The 20,885-nt window shown below is 46.3% G+C and overlaps 1 protein-coding gene across 1 annotated transcript in view; it reads right to left on the bottom strand.

Annotated features, from left to right (window-relative positions):
• The window catches only part of LOC129462995 (uncharacterized), a 76,831-nt gene that overhangs the window by 9,791 nt on the left and 46,155 nt on the right, over window positions 1–20,885 (bottom strand). Inside the window, exons 4-5 of the mRNA XM_063617051.1 lie at window positions 16,217–16,610; window positions 12,254–12,381 (exon numbers count right to left, since the gene is read on the bottom strand). Coding sequence (XP_063473121.1) covers window positions 12,254–12,381; window positions 16,217–16,610 — 522 coding nt within the window. The remainder of the gene's footprint in view (window positions 1–12,253; window positions 12,382–16,216; window positions 16,611–20,885) is intronic.

Here is a 20,885-nt window from a genome sequence, read left to right as displayed (position 1 = left end):
CACACAATCAATGTCACACACATTTATTGCTCTGAATCACTTTAAGTGAGCCATAAGTCTGCACTCACGTAACCCCAACAGCAGAATAAGTCTGTTGGAAATCAAGGGAGAGAACATTCTCAACGTGTTGATGGTCCTAGTGTTCCATGCTATTGGATTCTTAAGGAATCAACAATTTCTTAGGCTTGATGCCTGAGGCAAAGATGGACTGAGCAAGAAAGAGTTGTATCAGCACTTGGGTGGGGTGGCACTTCAAACCAAAGTACCAGAATACAGTCACAGTGACCACATTGATGAGTTTTTTAAAGACCTCCAGGAAACAGCTTAGCAGTGATGTGTAGCCTGTGCTCCTTCAGACTTCTCATTTGGGCAATAGGATTCTATTATATTTCATAATCATTGCAGGGCAGCTAGCTGCCACTGGCCTAAAGAAGGCAAAAGAGCTCAAATTATGTCCCAAATTGATGATCTCCAAAGAGTGTGCCTCCAGACACCTCAGTTGCTTTTTCAGCCCCCAAGCCACAACCCACCCTGCAGCATTTTTTCCTAGTGTCCACCGGCCTCTTGGGGCTGCTGTTTTTACTCACTGCCTGCTCTTGGGCTCCTTAACTTCATCTGGTCTGTTGGGCCAAGGATAACTCAGGCTTTTGCCCACCCACACCCCAAAGAATTGGCTCAGCCCAGTCCAGAACTCTGTCTTCCAGAGAGCCAAAGTCGGATAAGGCAGGCTCGGGCCTGTCTGTGCAGAAGAGCAGATGGGAGAAAGAGCTGGGCATGAAGAGAATAGGTTTGGCTGGTGGAGCAGAAGCTGTTGGTGCCCATCAAAGAACCCTCAGCTCTCACCATTCCCATGGACCCTGACCTGGTTGCTTCCTACTTCAAATTCCTGGGACACTATCTGCAGGCTTTCTCTGGCCATCAGAGTAAGCTAGACTTGTACACAGGGCATGCTGGGAGTAATGGGTAATTAATTAGTCTAGAAGTAGCCCTCAACCAGTGACTGGCAGAAATTGGTGACTAAAACCCCAGGCCCCTCACTCCCTCAGACAATAAAACTCTGAGCTATGCTCTATGCAGTCTTCAGAGACACCCAGTGAGATGGAGCCCCAGTTGCCCACAGCAGTAATCTTCTTATTAATTCATACTGTATTAGTTTCCTTTCCTTCCTAGTCTCACTTACTGCATATCATACTATTGCTCCCGGCATTGCTCTTCAAATCCTTGTCTCAGGATTTGCTTCTGAGGCAACTCAATCTAAGTACTAGAACATGGGATGTGTGAGACTGTGGCTGCACACATCAGTGGGGACCACATTGTGGAGACCCCAACTGCCATATTGAAGTGAGACTTTATTCCATGGTGACTGGGTGGTGTGTTTGATCAGACCTCTGTGCTAGAGGATCACTCTGGAAACAGAGAGAAAGATGGATTAGAACAGTAGTTTCCAAAGTGTGGTCTCTGGACCATGAAAGTAAGAACCATCTGGGAACTTTTTAGTGAAGTAAATTCTTGCCTCCATTCCTAGACCTACTAAATGAGACATTCTGGGGGTGGGGACTAGAAACCTGTGTTTTCACAAGCCCCCAGGTGATTCTGATGCCCCTAAAGTTTGAGAATGACTGTATTAGAGAGTAGAGGAGAAGCTGGCAGTGTGGAAGAGTCCAGTTGTCAAGCTACAGGAAGATCCTTAGCAAGAAACTGTAAGGGCTGAGCTATCAGTTTTGATTCCCTTCCCCCATTCTTTTTGCTTTGGACTATGTCCTGCATGCAGAGTGTACTTAATAAATATTTTGGCTTGATGTCTCCCATTCCATTATCAAACAAGTGGACAAAGTAAGGAGAGGGGCAAAGATGGGGATGGGTGGGGTGCAATGGAACCTGTATGCTGAAGTGACTTAGTTCATATGAGGTTCAGCTGCCACTGACCACGTGGCATTTAGAGCATTATCCATTCCTCAGTTCCAGGGACAGAGTCCTTAGGGGGGTTCTCTGAAGTTGTCACCGCAGTGGCTTCTGCCTGGTCCTTGGCTGGTGGGACGCTCCAGCAGGAGTGTTCTAGAATCCTTTGTGAGGGACAAACAGTGAGAACCCAGCAGCAGTGTTCTAGAATCCTTTGTGAGGGACTAACATTCAGAAACTCGTAGCAGTGTTCTGGAATCCCATGTGAGGGACAAACACTCAGAACGCAGCAGCACAGTTCTGGATTCCTATGTGAGTAAAAAACAATCAGAACCCAGCAGCAGTGTTATAGAATCCTTTGTGAGGGACAAAACTTCGGACCCTCAAAGAAGTGTTCTGGAAATGTATGTGAGGGCCAAACACTCAGAAACCAGCAGCAGGGTTCTGGAATCCTATGTGAGGGACAAACACTCAGAACCCAGCCACTGTGTTCTGGAATCCTATCTGAGGGACAAATCATCATTTCATCTCATCATTTCATCAAATCTCATCTCATTTCCATTTCATTTTCATTTCATTATTTCATCATTTCATTTCACTATTTCATTTCATTTCATCTCATTTTTCATCTCATTTTTCATATCATTTTTCATCTCATCATTTCATCTCATCATTTCATCTCCTCATCTCATTTCATCCTTTCATTTCAACATTTCATCTCATCTCATTTCAATTTCATTTCATTATTTCATTTCATTATTTCATTTCATCTCATTTCATTATTTCACCTAATTTCATTTCATCTCATCTCATCTCAATTCATCTCATCTCATCTCATCATTTTCATCTCATCATTTAATCTCATTTCATTTCATTTCATCTCATTTCATCTCATCACATCTCTTCATTTCATCATTTCATTTCAACATTTCATCATTTCATCTCATCATTTCATCTCATCTTTCAATTTCATTTCAATATCATCATTTCATTTTATCATTTCTTTTCATTTCATCTCATTTCATTATTTCATTTCATTTCATCTCATTTCAACTCATTTCATCATTTCATCTCATTTTTCATCTCATTTTTCATCTCATCATCTCATCTCATCTCATCATTTCATCTCATTTCTTCTCATCATTTCATCTCATCATTTTATCTCAGTTCATCTCATCTCATTTCAATTTCATTTCATTATTTCATTTCATTTCATTATTTCATTTCACCTCATTTCATCTTATTTCATTTCATTTCATCTCATCATTTCTTATCTCGTCTCATCATTTCATCCCATTTCATCTCATCATTTCATCTCATCTCACCTCATCTCATGATTTCATCTCATCTCACCTCATCTCATCATTTCATCTTATCTCATTTCATCTCATCCTTTCATTTCATCTCATCATTTCATCTTATCATTTCATCTCATTTCCTCTCATCATTTCATCTCATCTCACCTCAGCATTTCATCATTTCTTATTTTATCTCATCATTTTATCTCATTTCATCTCATCTCATCTCAATTCAATTTCCTTTCATTATTTCATTTCATCTCACTTCATTTCATCTCATTCATTTCATCTCATTTCATTACATCTCATCATTTCCTCTCATCATTACATCTCATCTCATTTTGTTGCATCATTTCATCATTTCATCTCATCATTGCATCTCATTTCATCTCATCATTTCATCTCATCATTCATCTCATCGTTTCTTCTCATCTCATCATTTCCATTTCATTATTTCATTTCATCATTTAATTTCATCATCTCATTTAATTTCACCTCATTTCATTATTTCATTTCATTTTTTCATTTCATTATGTCATTTCATTTCATCTCATTACATTTCATCTAATTTCATTTCATCTCATCATTTCATCTCATCTCATCACCTCATCTTTTCATCTCATCATTTCATCTCATCAACTCATTTCATCTTATCTCATCATTTCATCATTTCATCTCATCATTTCATCTCATATCTTCTCATTTCAATTTCATTTCATTTTTTCATTTCATTATTTCATCTCATTTCATTATTTCATGTCATCTCATTTCGTCTCATCTCATCATTTCATCTCATCACATCTCATCATTTCACCATTTTATTTCATCATTTCATCTTATCATTTCATCCCATCATTTCATCTCATCTCATTTCAATTTTATTTCAATTTCATTTCATCTCATTATTTCATTATTTCATTTCACCAGTTCATCTCATCATTTCATCTCATCGTTTCATCTCATCATCTCATCTCATCGTTTCATCTCATCATCTCATCTCATCATTCATCTCATTTCATATCATCATTTTATCTCACCATTTCATTTCATCTCATCTCATTTCATCTCATCTCATTTCATCATTACATCTCATCATTTCATCTCATTTTATGTCATTTCATGTCATCATTTCATCACATCTCATCTCATCATTTCATCTCATCATCTCATTTCATCTCATCATTTAAACTCATTTCATCTCATCTCATCATTTCCATTTCATTTCCATTTCATTATTCCATTTCATCATTTCATTTCATTATTTCATTTCATTATGTCATTTCATCTCATTACATTTCATCTCATCTCATCTCATCATTTCATCTCATTTCATCTGATTTCATCATCATATCATGTCATTTCATCTCATTTCATCACATCTCATCATTTAATCTCATTTCATCTCATCATTTCATCTCATCTCATCATTTCATCATTTCATCTCATCATTTCATCTCATTTCATCATTTCCATTTCATTATTTCATCATTTCATTTCATCTCACTTCATTATTTCATTTCATTATGTCATTTCATTTCATCTCATTACATTTCATCTCATTTCATATCATTTCATTTCATCTCATCTCATTTCATCTCATCATTTCATCTCATTTCATCATTTCCATTTCATTATTTCATCATTTCATTTCATTTCATTATGTCATTTCATTTCATCTCATTACATCTCATTTCATATCATTTCATTTCATCTCATCTCATTTCATCTCATCATTTCATGTCATCATTTCGTCTCATGATTTCATCTCATCTCATCATCTCATTTCATCTCATGATTTCATCTCATTTCATCCCATCTCATCATTTCATTTCATCATTTCATCTCATCATTTCATCTCATCTCATCTCATTTCAACTTCATTTCAATTTTATCATTACATTTCATAATTTTCATTATTTCATTTCATTTCATCTCATTTCATTTCATTATTTCATTTCATTTCATCTCATCATTTCATCTCATTTTTCATCTCATTTTTCATCTCATTTCATCTCATCATTTCATCTTATCATCTCATCGTTCATCTCATTTCATCTCATCATTTTATCTCATTTCATCTCATTTCAATTTCATTTCATTATTTCATATCATTTCATTATTTCATTTCATTTCATCTCATCATTTCATCTCATCATTTCATCCATCATCTCATCATTTCATCTCATTTCATCTCCTTTCAATTTCTTTTCAATTTTGTCATTTCATCTCATCATTTCAACTCACATTTCATCTCAAAATCTCATCTCATCATCTCATCTCATCATTTCGTCATTTCATCTCATCATTTCATCTCATCACTTCATCTAACTGAAATGATGTAATGGAATCATGAAATGAAATGGATAGGATTCCCTCAGTGATGTTAAATTTAAAAATTGTTTGTTTTCATGTATTTATTTTTATATTTATATGTATTTATATTTATATTTACTTGTATTTCTTTTTACTTATTTTTATTTATATTTTTACTTATTTCTTTATTTATAGACAAGGTCCTGTTCTGTGGCCTAGGCTGGAATGCAGTGGTGCGTTCACAGTTCACTGCAGCCTTGAGAAAACCTCCCACCTCAGCCTCCCAGGTAGCTGGGACCCCAGGTGCACACCACCACAACTGGTTAATATTTTATTATTTGTAGAGATGGAGTCTTGCTATGCTGCCCAGGCTGGTCTCAAACTCCTGGGCTCAAGCAATCCTCCCGCCACAGTGCCCAACCTATTTATTTATTTATTTATTTATTTATTTAATAAAGACAAGGTCTCACTATGTTGCCCAGGCTGGTCTTCAACTCCTGGCCTCAAATGATTCTCCAAACTTGGCCTCTCAAAATGTTGGGATTACAGGTATGAGCCACCATGCCTGGCCTAAAAATAGTATTATATTTTTGTATTATATAATTTTCAATTAGGTAATATGAATATTCTGTACAGGAAATATGCCCTTAATTACATAGGAATAAACATTTGTTACACTGAGAAAAGTCTAATAGAGCTAAAAATAAAAATTAATTTGGAAAGGTCATTAGATACACATTCTTATGTTTATACAGTCTTTTATATATTCATATATTCTTTTAACAGTATCAATGGTTTGGAGTTATGTGTACAAAACCATGACCTATATGTAATACAACTAATAACAGGCACTTACAATTCAAGGCATATTATATACAAAGCTTTAACTTCTCATCATCAGATTTTGTTTTTTTCTTTCTGTTTTGGCAGATGCTATGAACATGACATTCAACTCACAGACACTATGGAGACCTTACTAAGCATAAAGTACTGTGAAAGGCCAGGGCTAGGACAGAACTGAGACAGGGCCAGGCATAGGACAGAACTGGGGCAGTGTCATGGCTAGAGAAAAACCAAGGGCAGGGTCACAGCCAGGGACATGACAGGACCAAGGCCAGGGCCAGAAGCAGGGCAGAACCAGGGCCAGGGCAGGGACATGGCAGGATCAGGACCAGCAGAAGGCCAGGGCAGAGCTAGGGTAGCACAGGGCCAAGGCACGGCAGGGTCAGTGTAGAGCAAGGAACGGGCCAGGGTATGGCAGGGCAGGGACAGGGAGGTCCAGGGCCAGAGCCAGGTCCAGGACATGGACAGGGCAGGACCAGAAAGGGGACAGGGCAAGGGCAAGGCCAGAGAAGGACCATGGAAAAAACGTGGCCAGGGAGGGTCCAGGGCAAGGGCAAGGCCAGGGCAGAACCAGAGCAAGGGCAGGCCAAAGGCAGGGCCAGGGCAGGGCAAGGCCAGGGTAGGGCAGGGCCAGTGTAGGGTAAGGGTAGGGCCAGGGTGAGTTCAGGGCCAGGGCAGGACTAAGACAGCACAGGGCCAAGCATGGCCAGTGTGGGGCCTGGGGATTGTCAGGGCCAGGGTCAAGGCTGGGCCAGGGACAGGGCCAGAGCAAGGGCAGGGCCAGGGAGAGGGCAGAACCAGAGAGGATCCAGAGCAAGGGCAGGGCCAGGGCAGAAACAGGACCAGGACAAGGCAAAGCCAAGGCCAGGGCAGGGCAAGGCCAGTGCAGGGCAAGACCAGGGAAGGGCAAGGCCAGGGTAGAAAAGGCCAGGGTAGGGCCAGGCCAGGGTAGGAGAAGGTCATGGTAGGGCCAAGGCCAAAGCCAAGGCAGGGCAGAGCTAGGGTAGCACAGGGCATGGCCAAAGCAGTGGCAGGACTAGCAACAGGGCCAGGGCAAGCGCTGGACAGAGCATGGTGGAGACAATACAGGGCCAGGACAGAGGATGGCAAGGCAGGTCCAGGGCCATTTCATGGACCCGGTAGGCCTGGGGTCGGGCCAGGGCAGGGCAAGGGCAAGGCCAGGGAGAAGGCAGGGCCGGAGCCAAGGCAGTGCCAGGGCAGGGCTGGGCCCAGGCTGGGACACGCAGGGCAGAGCATGGCCTGTGCAAGGCAGTGCCAGAGCCAGGCCATAGAGATGGGAGGGCAACACCAAGGCAGAGTCAGGGTAGATTCAGGGCTGAGCAGGGTCAGGACAGGTCCAGAGTCGAGGCAGAGCTAGGGCCCAGGCAGGGCCATGGCAGCGCCAGGGCAGAGGAGGGCAAGGCAATGCAGGACTGGGCCATGGCAGTGCCTGGTCAACTCCAGGGAAGGGCCAGAAGCAGGGCAGGGCCAGGGCCAGTGCTCAGGCCAGGGACACGGCATGACAGAAGTGCCAGAGCAGGGCTGGGCCAATGTTGGGGCAGGGCAAATCAGGCCAGGACACCTCCAAGTCCAGCTCTGGCCCTGCCTTGGCCCTGGCCCCTTCCTGGCCTGACCTTGTCCCTGGCCCTGCCCTATCCATGCCCTGTGTGTTTTACCAGTGTTTTATAACCAGAATCCTACAAGAAACTTAAATCAGCTCTTTTTGTGCATTTTTAGTAGAGATGGGGTTTCACAATGTTGCCCAGGCTGGTTCCAAACTCCTGAGCTCAAGCCATCTGCCTGCCTTGGCCTCCCAAAGTGCTGGGATTACAGGAGTAATCTGGCCAAGTATTTCACTTCTTTATGCCTGTTTCCTACATTTGGAAAATTGGGATGTCTTAAGTACCTAGCATATAGAATTATTGTGAGAATCAATGCCTCACACATTTACATATTGATAAAATTATACTCATAGAACACTACTGGAAGCAAAGATAGTATTAGTTAAAATTTAGTGATTATTTACTGCAAATATTATTACTATTACAAACAACATAGTATAGACATTATTACTACTACTATAGTTATCTTAAAAAGCTAAAATAAAAATTTTTATTTTATTTAGCCTAATGTAATCTCTCCTGCTCTGCCCTGGCTCAGCCCTAGTGCCGCCGGCTCTGCCCCTAGTCCTACCACATCCCTGGCCCTGACCCTTCCCTGGTCCTGCCACTGCCCTGGCCTTTCCCATCTTCAGGCCTTACCATGGCCCTACCCTGGTCCTGACCCTGCCCTGGTCTGGTCCTGACCCTGGCCCTACCCCAGAAAAGGGGTATGGCAGAGCCAGAAAAGGGCCAGGGCAAATAAGGGACAGGACACATCCAAATCCAGGAAAGGGCCAGGGCCATGACAGAGCCAGGGCGAGTCCTTGGCAGGGCCAGGTTCCAGGCTAGGGCCAGGAAAGGGTCATGGCAGGGTCACTGTATGGCCAAGGTCCAGGCCAAAGCCAAGGCAGACGCAGGGTCAGGCCTGCATAAGGGCAGGGCCAGGGCTGTGCCAGGACAGAACAGGAGCAGAGCAGGGCAGGACCAGAGCCAGGCCATACAGAGAGTAGGGCAAATGCCAAGGCAAGGCCAGGGTAGTTCCAGGGCTGAGGCAAGGTCAGGGAAGGTCCAGGGCTGAGTCAAGGCTAGAACCAAGATGGGGCAAAGGCTGGGGCACATCTGGGGCACAAGCAGGGCACGCTAGGGCAGGGCAATGGCAAGACCAGGCCATGGCAGGGCCAGCCCAGGATAGAACAGGGCACAGGCAGGGCAGGGCCAGGGCCACGGCTGGGGCAGGACAAGGACCAGGACCAGGGTCCAGGCCAGGGCAAGGGTATGGCCAGGGCAGAGGTAGGGCCAGAGCCAGGGTCTGGGCAGGGCCAAGGCAGGTCCATTGCAGGGCCAGGGTTCAGACCAGGGCCAGAGCAGGGCCGGGGCAGGGCCAGAGCCAGGACCAGGAAAGGGCAATGTCAGGACAAGGGCCATGGCAGGACCAGCAACGGGGCTAGGGCCAGGACAGAGACAGGGACAGGGTCAGGGCTAGGGCCAGAATAGCATGCCAGGGTAGGGCCAGGCCAAATTAGGGCCAGGACAGGGTCAGGACCAGGGCTGGGCCAGGGTATGGCCTTAAGTAGCAAAGGGCCAGGGCTGGGGTCCATGCCAGTGCCAGCACTGGTCCAGGGCAGAGGCAGGGCCATGGCCAGGTCTAGGACAAGGCTGGGGCAGGGCCAAGATCTGGGTCAGGGTCAGCACAAGACCAGGACACAGCCAGGGGAGGGACAGGGCCATGGTAGGGCCAGGTTAAATCAGGGACAAGACACCTGCAAATCCACTTCAGTGCCAGGGTCAGGGCAGGACCAGTTCAGGGCCAGGGCCAAGACAGGGCCAGGGCCAGGGCTATCAGGATCATCGGCAGGGCCAGGGCCATGGCAGGACCAGGGTCAGGAGCAGGGGTCAATGCCGGGCCAAGGCATGTGTGAGGGCAAGGCAGGATCAAGGCAGGGCCAAAGGGAGGGCAGGGCCAGGGCAGGGTGGAGCAGGCCCAGGGTAGCACAGGGTTAAGGCAGGGCACGACAAACCAGGGCAGGTCTATGGCTGGGGCCGGGGCAGGACAAGAGCCGGGGCAGGACAAGAGCCAGGGCAGGGCCAAGACAGTGGCAGCTCCAGGGCAGGGCCAGAGTTAGGACCACGGACATGTCCAAGGCCAGTGCCAGGGCAAGGGCAAGGGCAGGGGCAGGGCCAGGGTCATCTAAGAACCAGGGACAAAGCCAGGCCCAGAGCAGGGCCAGGACAGGTACCTGGCAGGGCTAGGGTCTGGGACAGGGCCATGGCAGGGCCAGGGCCACAACCAGGTCTGTGCTATGGCCAGGTCCAACACACTGCCCAGGTGAGGCTAGGGTGAAGGCCAAGGTAGGGCCAGGGCAGGGTCAAAGCCAGGCTAGGACCAAGGCAGGGCCAGGGCAGGCAAGGCAGGGCCAGGAAAGCATAGGGCCAAGACACGGCAGGGCCAGGCCAGTGCCAAGACCTGCGCAGGGCCAGGGAACAGCCAGGGCAGGGCCAGGGCCAGGGCCACAGCCATGGCCTTGGCAGGACCAGGTTCGGGGCAGGAGCAAAACAAGGGCAAGGACAGTGCAGGTTCTTGGCACAGCCAGGGTCCAGGACAGTGTCAGGGCAGGGCCAAGGCAGGGTCTGGGCCATGGTAAGACCAGCAACAGGGCTGGGGCTAGGCCAGTGACAGGACCAGAGTCAGGGCAAGGGCCAGAGCAGTGCAAAGCCAGGGTAGGGCCAGGCATTTCAGGGTCGGGGCCAGGGGAGAACCAGGGCAAGGTCTCAAGCAGGGAAGGGCCAGGGCCAGGACAGGTCCAGGGCAGGGCCATGACAAGGCCAAGGGCTGGGTTAGGGCAAGGGCAGGGCCAGAGCAAGGTAAGAGTCAGGGCCAAGGCCAGGGTAGGGACAGGGCAAGAATTATGGCAGGACCAGGGGCAATGCCAAGGCCACGGGTGGGCCAGGGCTGAGCCAGGGCTGAGTCGGCAGGGCAGGGCAAGGCATGGTATGGCCAGTGCAGGACAGGACAAGAGCCGGTCCATAGAGAGAGCAGGGCCAATGCCAAGAAAGAGCCAGGCTAGTGCCAAGGCTGAGGCAGTGTCAGAGCATGTCCAGGGCAGAGCCGGAGCCAGGGCCAGAACCAAGCCAGGGCACAGCCAAGACAGGGTAGGGCAGGGCAATGGCATGGCCAGATCAGTACTGGGACAGGGCAGAGCAGGGCAAGGCGATAGCAGGGGCAGGGCAGGGACAGGCCAAGGCAGAGCCATGTCATGCCAGGGCCAGGACACCTCCAAGTCCACTTCAGGACCAGGGCTATGGCAGGACAAAGACCAGGGCCAGGTCCAGAGCAGGGCCTAGTGAAGACTAAGGTAAGGGCCAAGGTAAGGCCTGAGCAGGGTCAAAGGCAGAGTAGGGCCAGGGCAGGGTGATGACACATTCAGAGCACAGCAGGGCAGGGTGATGGCAAGACCAGGGGCAGACCACTGCCAGCTCAGGGCCAGGGAAAGGCCAGGGCAGAGCCAGGAAAGGGTCTGGGTCAGGGCCAGGACCAAGGCAGAGCAGGGCCAGGGCCATGGCAGAGTCAGGGAAGGTCCTTGATAGGACCAGGTTCCAGGCCAGGGCCAGGGCCTGGATAAGGGCAGGGCCAGGGATATGGCAGGACCAGGGCTAGGGCCAGGGCCAGGCCATAGTGAGGGCAGGGCAAAAGCCAAGGCAGGGTCAGGGCAGGTCCAGGGAGCGGCCAGCACCAAGTGGGGCCAAGGCACAACCAACGCAGGGTAAGGCAGGGCAATGGCACCACTGGGCCATGACAGGGCAAGGTCAGTGCCAGGAGAGGGCAGAACAGGCAGGCCCATGGTGGGGCCAGGGCATGGATGGGCCAAAGCAGGGCCAGGACAGGAGCAGGACCATTGGCAGGGCCAGTGCCATGACAGGACCAGGGTCAGGACAAGGGGCAGGGCCAGAGCCAGGGCCAGAGCCAAGGCCAGGCCAGCACAGGTTCAGGGCAGGGCCAGTGCCAGGGCAAGACCAGGGCAGGGACAGGGTAGCACAGGGCCAAGACAGGGTCAGGATGGGACCAGAGCAGGACAGGGCCAAGACAGTCCAGGTAACAGTAGGGCAGGTATAGGGCAATGCAGGGTAGTACAGGGCAGATCCACGGCAGGGACAGGGCAAAGCCAGGCCCATTGCCGATGCACCGGACCTCCCTACAAGGCTCCTACCACCTGGCCACTGCTGCAGCCCGTCCATCGCTGTAAGCCTGACCCCCAACCCTGGTTGCAGCTGCCTGCCCTCCTAGTGTGACCGCTCTCCTACCGCTCCGGTGCACTGCAGTCTCCATTGCTGCCACCCACCCGCAGCGAGGTGAGCCATGGTGTCGCAGGCTCTAGGTGTCTCCTCCTCCTCCTGGCACGGAGCAGCTGGGTGGGCAAAGCCAGAGAAGCCTAGAGGAAGATGTGAGGGGTGGAAGGGTTAGAGCCTCAACTTGTCATGCCAGCCACTGGGTGGCAGGGGCCAGTTTCAGCAAAGGCACTCACACCCACCCTCCAAAGTCCAGCCTCTCCTTTTGGCCCAGCTGGCCAGGAACTGGGGTCTGGGGTGGGTGCTGGAGACACCACAGCATCCAGCTCCCCACTCCACAGGAACCATTGGGCCCACTGGGGCTGCACTCCTCGGGGAGCAGGAGAAGCAGAAAAATTCAGACCCAGCCAGCCCTCTGCACCCAGGTGCCAATTCCTGTTCTGGACGCCTCCACACACAGGGCCCTGTCCCCTGTGGTGTCACCAGGGGTGCCTGGCAGCCTCTGAGGCACAGATCCAGAGTGCCCAGGCCTAGGAACCACAGTGGGTGTGGGGGCTCTGCCATGCTCAGGATTCCCACGCAAATGCTGCGCGCCTGCTGCACTCCAGTATGACCAAGAGTAGGTCGCCCTCTGGAGTGTGGAGTCAGGGAGAGGAGAACCACTCCTTCCTTCGATGCCAACTCTGCTGACCGCCACCAGCAGTGCAGCCCCTGATAGCACCGAACTCGCCCCCCCTCCACGGCTAGTCCTGCCCTCAATAGCGCCCCCCACCTCCGTCCCCCAATGTTGCCAGTAGCGTATACCCGATAGTGCCCTAACCTGTCCTCCTCCATGGGCATTGCAGCCCCAGAAAGTGCCCATAACCCACCCTCCCTGCCATGGGCAGTGCAGCCCTGTACAGTGCTACCAACCAGTACCTCTAATGCAGGCAATGACACCCTGGATAGTGCCCCCAACCCACCCCATACTGCGAAAGGTGTAGCCCTGGATAGCCCCTGTCCTGCCACTCTGGTCGTGCTGCAGTCTCTGTCACCGCCACCACCAACCACAGTGAGGCAAGCCAGTGGGCCGCAGGCTCTAGCACCCAGCAGCCAGGCACAGAGCAGCTCTCACTGATGGCCGGCTCCTACCACTCCGACCACGCTGCTGTCTCTGTGGCCATCTTCTTTGACTACAAAGGAATAAAACTAGGTATCAATAAGAAGAGTAATTTTGGAAACAGGAAGTTAAACACTACCCTCCTGAATAAATGACTAGCGGGTCAATGAAGATACTAAGACAGAAATTCAAAAATTTCATGAAACAAAGGGTAATGAAAACACAGCATACCAAAACTTGTTACGCAGAAAGCAGTACAAAGGCAGAGATTTATAGCTATAAGTGCCTACCATCCAAATAAAAGAAAAACTTTGAATAAATACATCTTAAAGAACTAGTAAAGTAAGAACAAACTAAACCGAAAATAAGAAAATAAATAAGATCGTAGCAGAAATAAAATTGAAATAAAAAACACACAAGATTAAACGAAAAGTTGGTTTTCTGGAAAGCTAAACAAAACTGACAAATTTTTAACCAGGCTAAGAAAAAAGAGACAAGATTCAAATAAATAAAATCAACGGATAAAAAAAAAGGAGACATTACAACTGATACTTCAGAAATTCAAAGGATCATAACTGGCTATTACATGCCAATAAATTGGAAAGCCTAGTAGAAATTGGGAAATTCCCAGATGCATACAACCTACTTACATTGAACAATGAAAACATCCAAGACCAGAACAGACTGGTAACAAGTAATGAGATCGAAGCCATCAGAAAAAGTCTCTCAGTAAAGAAAAGCCCAGGAACTGGTGTCTTCACTGGTGATGGATTCACACCAAACAATTTAAAGACCTAGTACCAACCCTACTCAAACTATTTTGAAAAACAGGAGGGAATACTTCCAAACTTATTCTATGAGACCATTATTACTGGAATACCAAAATCAGACAAAGGCATCAAAGAAGGAAACTACAGGCCAGTATCTCTAATATTGATGCAAAAATCCTCAACAAAATACCAGTGAATCAACTCCAGTAATACATTAAACAGATAATTCAACATGATCAAGTGGGATGTATCCCTGGGATGCAGGGGTCACTCAACATACAATGCAATACATCATATCAACCAAATAAATGACAAAAACAGTACGATCATGTCAACTGAAACTGAAAAAGCATTTGATGAAATTCGACATCCCTTCATGCTATAAATCCTCAAAAAAATGGTACAGAAGAAACATACCTCAACATAATAAAAACTACAGGAAAGACACCCACAGCTAGAATCAGATGGAATGGGGAAAAATGGAAAGCTTTTCCTCTAAGATCTGGAACATGATAAGGATGCCCACTGTCACCACTGTTGTTTAACATAGTACTGGAAATCCTAGCTAAAGCAATCAGTGCAGCCCCTGATATGGCCCCCAACCCACCCTGCCCCCTGCCACCAGCAGTGTAGCCCCCCCACAATAGCGCACCCAACACACCCAAACCACCCCACCTCCCCGCACCATGGGCATTTCAGCACCCCATAGCGCCCTCAACCCAAAACCGCCACCACCCCCCCACAGCCGCACAGTGCAGCCCCAGATAGCACACTTAGCCCACTTCACTGTTGCCACAATACAGTCTGGGATAGCACCCCCAGCTGGCTCCCCGCCGAGGGCATTTCCATCAAGATGGAAATGTAAAAAATTTCTTCGAACTGGATGACACAACCTATCAAGACCTCTAGGATACAGCAAAGGCAGTGCTAAGAGGAAAGTTTGTAGCCCTAAACACCTACATCAAAACGTCTGAAAGAGCACAAACAGACAATCTGAGTTTGACAATAAGGCCATAGTTACCAAAACAGCATGGTACTGGTTTAAAAATAGGCACATAGACCAATGGAACAGAAGAGAGAATGCAGAAATTAACCCAAATACTTACAGCCAACTGATCTTCAACAAAGTAAACAAAAACATAAAGTGGGGAAAGGACACCCTTTTCAACACATGATGTTGGGCTAATTGGCGAGCCACATGTAGGGGAATAAAACTGGATTCTCATCTCTCACCTTATACAAAAATCTACTCAAGATGGATTAAGAACTTAAACCTAATTCCTAAACTATAAAAATTCTAGAAGATAACACTGGATAAACCCCTCTAGACATTGGCATAGGCAAGGATTTCATGACCAAGAACCCAAATGCAAATGCAATAAAAACAAAGATAAATAGCTGGACTTAATTAAACTAAAGAGCTTTTGCACGGGAAAGGGAACAGTCAGCAGAGTAAACAAACAACACACACGGTGGGACCCCTGACCCTGACCCCGACCCTAACCCGAACCCCTGACTCTGACCCCTAATCCCTGACCCTAACCCTAACCCCTAACCCCTAACCCTTAACCCTAACCCCTAACCCTAACCCCTAACCCCAACCCTCACCCTCATGCAACCCTAACCCCTAATCCCTAACCTCTCTTAAACCCTAACTCTAAACGTTGACTCCTAACCCCTAACCCTAAACTTAATCCCTAACCCCTAACCCTAACACCAACCTTAACCCTAGGTTCGCTACTACGTTTGTATTGACTATGTCAACGTTGATTATTATGATCGCGGTCTTAGGACTGCACGGCAGCGAAGGGATTGTGAATCTTATATTAATATTTTTATATTGAGGCAGTGCATTAGCATTACAGGTGCTTGTTACATGAGCAATGGGGGTGTCATATTTTGGGTGTCATGTCTGCATTACGAATGCTGCATTTGTCTTCTGAGGCTGCAGTGTGGATCTCGCACTGTGGCCGCCTCGCCTTGGCTGGGGAGAACCTCGGTGGGCAGGATTCAGAGGGGCTTTTGGTTTCCCGCTTTCCACACTGAAGCCTTCTAACTGGTCTCTGACCCTGATTGTTCAGGGCTGCAAACAGGAAGGATTTTACTCACCATTGATGCGGCCCCGAGTTGTCCCAAAGCCAGGCAGTGCCCCCAAGGTCTGTGCTGAGGAGAACGCTGCTCTGCCTTCGCGGTGTCCCCAGGGTCTGTGCTGAGCAGAGCACAGCTCCGCCCTCGCGGTGCCGCCGGCCCGCCCGCCCCGGGTCTGTGCTAAGGAGAACACTGCTCCGCTTTCGCTGTACCTCCGAAGTCTGTGCAGAGGAGAACTCAGCTCCGCCCTCGCGATGCTCTCCGGGTCTGTGCTGAGGAGAACGCAGTTCCGCCCTCGCAAAGGCACAGCGCCAGCGCCGGCGCAGGCGCACGGGGCGGGGGGGAGGGCGCTCACAGCGCCGGCACAGGCGCAGAGGGGCGCATCTGAAACCGAACCCAAGAGCCCTGGGGAGACCTTAGGGAACAAGCATTAAACTGACACTCAAGTCTGTAGCCGGCTCTGCCAAAAGACTTGGGGTTGGGGTGATATGAGGGCAGGGGTCAGGGAAGAAAGCGTTCTGGTTTTAGACCCACAGGAAGATCTGTGAAGCGCTCTTGGGTAGAGCACATGTTGCCGGGCGTACGCTTGAAAAGAACCTAAGAAGGGGGGGGTCTGGAAGGAACCGCAACGCCAAGGGAGGGTGTCCAACCTTTCCGCTTCAACACCTGGACACATTCCGGAAAGTTTCCTAGGAAAGCCAGAAAAATAATTTAAAAAAATCCAGAGGCCAAGGGGGGCTAATGGGGCTTTACTGGGACTATCTGGCTTAATCCTCCAAACAACCCTGCCATAGCACATCGGTCCTCTGAGACAGGTGAGGAACCTGAGGTCGCAGGAGGACACCCAGAAGGTCCAGGCAGAGCCTCCTAGGCCCCCACACCTCCCCCCGTGGCAGCTCCAACCCCAGCTTTTTCCCAGGAAAGTGGTCTCAGCCACTTGATTTTTGCCCCTGGGGGACATTTAGCGATGTCTGGAGATATTTTTGGTTGTCACAACTAGGATGGGTGACACTGGAATCTAGCGGGTAAAGGCTAGGGACGCTGACGAACAGTCTGCAATGCACAAAACGGCCCCGAAATAAATAATTATCTGACCTGAAGTGTCCACAGGGCCAAGATGAAGAAACTATGGACTAATGAAATGGCCACATCTACTTTAATAAAAGGTCAATTCTCAAGGGGCTCCTGCTACTTCGTTAAATTGTTCACTTTATATATTTTCTTACGTGGTACAGAATTTTTGGCATCTGAATCTGCTTTTCTGCCCACCACAATTCTCTCCTACAAATTTTCTATTAGATGTCAGTTTTTCAAATGAGCACTTCTTAGTCTAATTATTTTTTTTCCTCTGAAGTTGCCTTTTTTAGTCTTTGGAGTCTATTTTTCTAACCCAGCTCATGAATATAATACTCGTTTATAAAATTTACAGTTTTTTTTTTTGTTTTGTTTTGTTTTTTACTAACTGTGTGACCTTGGGCATATTTGACTTCTCTTTTCTGCACCTCATCTGGAATATGCACTTAATTACATTGTTTCAAATAGTTGTTAAAGTATTAAAGGTGCTAATATATGTAAGGTGCTTAAAAATGTGCCGGTCATATATAAGTGCTTATATAAGATATTTTTTCAACATAGAATGTCTTATAATATGTAATAATTTTGTTTATTATGTGTACATCCATTAAATATGAAACACATTGTCCTTTTACATAAATGCTTTGTATGTTATTTTGTTTTAGTCCAAGAATCAACCAGCATTGGAAATATTGGTATTAGAAGAAAACTCAAAAACTTGTTAAACCATAACTGCAAAATTTGATTTTCAGCTTAGTCTCTCACAACTTCTAAGTTTTTCATCCAACCAAAGTTTTCTGTAGGCTCCCTTAGGGCAAATGCAAGTGGAAAGCCAAGGCACACGTTTCCATCTTCAAAATGATTTCAACTTCTATCACTTCTTACCATCTCCATCATAGACACTCTGGCCCTGCATTTTCAGAAAGAACTTTCTGTGAGGATAAAAATGTGCTGTATCTGTGCTGTTCAATGCAATAGCCACTAGCCACATGTGGCTATTGCATATTTAAAGTGACTGAAGAACCAAATTTTTAATAATAGCTTTGAGATACAACATATACAATTGATCTATTTAAAGTGTACAATTCTATGGTTTTTTAAAACATATTCACAGAATTTTACAACCATTACCACAATGCATTATAGAACATTTTTATCACCCCTAAAAGAAACCCTATATTCATTAGCAGTCACTTTCTATTTCCCCCCAAGCAGCTCTGGAAACCTTCGCTCTTCTTTTTGTCTCTATAGATGTGAACATTTCTGGACATTTAATAGAGATAGAATCACACAATATGTGACCTTTGGTATCTGGCTTCTTCATTTATTATAGGGTTTTCAAGGTGCATTCTGTAGCCTGTATCAGCACTTCATTAATGTTTATTGCTTAATAAGTTTATATTATATTGATACAACACATTTTGCTTGCCAATTCACAGTTGATGGACATTTGGGTTATGAACAGGCTACTGTGAATAATGAAAAATGCTATGTATTGTTTTAGGCTATTGTGAATAATTATGATAATGCTGGTATAACATTTAGGTACAAGCTTTTGTATGTTTCATTCGTAAGTTTCATTTTTCTTGGGTATGTACCTAGGAGTGGAATTGCTAGGCCATAAGCTACCTATGCATAACCTTTTCAGCAACCACCTCACAGTTTTCCAAAGCGTGCACTATTTTACTTTCCAACTGGCAATGTATGAAAGATGTAATTTCTGTACATACCAACACTTTTTATTATTTGTCCTTTTTTATTATAGATACAGTATTGGGTGTTAAGTGATGTCTCCTTGTGGTTTTGATTTTGTATTTTCTTGATGGCTAGTGACGTTAGGCTTTTCTTCACGCACCTATTGGACACTTTTATATCTTCTTTACAAAAATGTCTATTTAAATGTTTTGCCTACTTTATGGTTTTTTTCTTTTTACTGTTGAGTTGTAAAAGTTCTTTGTGAATTTTAGATACAGATTTCTAATCAAATATATAATTTGCAAACATTTTCTCCACTTTTCTGGTTTTCCTTTTATTTTCTTTGTTATGTCCTTTGAAGGATAAATGTTTCTAATTTTGATGAAGCCCAGTTCATTTTCTTTTATCACTGTGCTTTTGGTGCCATATCTAAGAAATTCTTGCCAAACCCAAGGCCATAAAGATTTATTGCTGTTTTTTATCCTAAGAGTTTTATAGTTTTGCAACTCAGAAACATAAAATCAAATACTGCATGTTCTCACTTAAAAATGGGAAATACATAATATGTACACATGAACATAGAGTGTAAGATGATAAGACACTGGAAACTCAGAAGGGTGAGAGGGTGGGAAGGGGAAGGGTGATGAGAAATTGTGTACACTGGATACAGTGTACATTGTTCCAGTTATAAGCACACTAAAAACCCAGACTTCACCCCTACCCAATGTACCCATGTAACAAAATTGCACTTGTACTCCTTAAATTTATACAATTAAAAACAATGGTTTTAAAGTTTTGGTCCTATGATTAATGTTATAATGTTTTATTGTAGTAAAAGCACATGTAATAAGCTTTGCCATTTTAACCATTTTAAACATAAAATTCAGAAGCATTATTACATTCAGAATGTTGTGCAATCATCACAACTATGTATTTCCAAAAATTTTTTATCACCCCAAACTGAAACTCTGTACTCATTAAGCAATGACGCCCCATTCACCCTTTCCTCCCGAGCCCCTGGGAGGAATAATTTTTATGGCATTTTAATTAATGTAAATGTAAACAACTAAATGCAGCTGGTGGCCATCATATTGGACCTCACAGTTTTAACACCACCATTATCAACCCCTGGGCAGATATAATCATTTCTAAGCTGATTTTACATTTATTATTATTCTATTTATGGTAATCTATGATTTATTCTCCCATAAAAGCTGGACTATTCCTATAAGAACATACCTTATACCATTTCATTCCCAGCTCTGAATCCTTGGTGGTTACCTATCACAATTAACAAAGAAATCCAAGCTCTTTACTATGGTCTGTGTTTATCTGCTCCTTGGACTGTATACATTCTCCTTTCCTCCTCCCAGTGCCTGCAGTCTGACTGGTCTTTGCAGTGATCTTTGAGCTTATCAAGTGCTGTCTGTATTCAGACTCTGCATAGTGTCTCTTCTCTCTGCCCTCTAGACATTCACTTAACTCACTCCGTCATACCATTCTGACCTACTCAAGTGTCACCTCCTCAAAAACATTGTTCCAGAGCTCCCTATCTAAAGTAGCAGTCCCTGTCACCCTGAATGTGATTACCCTACCTTATGTTTCTTTGTATTATTATGCTTTTTTTATTTAGACAAGGTCTAACTCTGTCACCAAGGTTGGAGTGCAGTGGCACAATCATGGATCACTGCAGCCTCAAACTCTGGGGCTGAAGCAGTCCTCCTGCCTCAGCCTCCCAAGTAGCTGGGACCACAGGTGAGCACCACCACACTTGGCTAATATATTTCTTCAAAGCACATATTACACCCATCATTTTAGTGTGGAACTGTTTATGAATGTATGTTCTATCTCTGTCACTACACTGCAAGCTGCATAAAGACAGACCTTCTCTCTCCAGTTCCCATAATAGTACCCAGCATAA

The sequence above is a fragment of the Symphalangus syndactylus genome, chromosome 14, assembly GCF_028878055.3.
Source record: "Symphalangus syndactylus isolate Jambi chromosome 14, NHGRI_mSymSyn1-v2.1_pri, whole genome shotgun sequence".
Classification (NCBI taxonomy): Eukaryota; Metazoa; Chordata; class Mammalia; order Primates; family Hylobatidae; genus Symphalangus; species Symphalangus syndactylus.
This window is presented reverse-complemented; position numbering and strand designations above follow the sequence as displayed.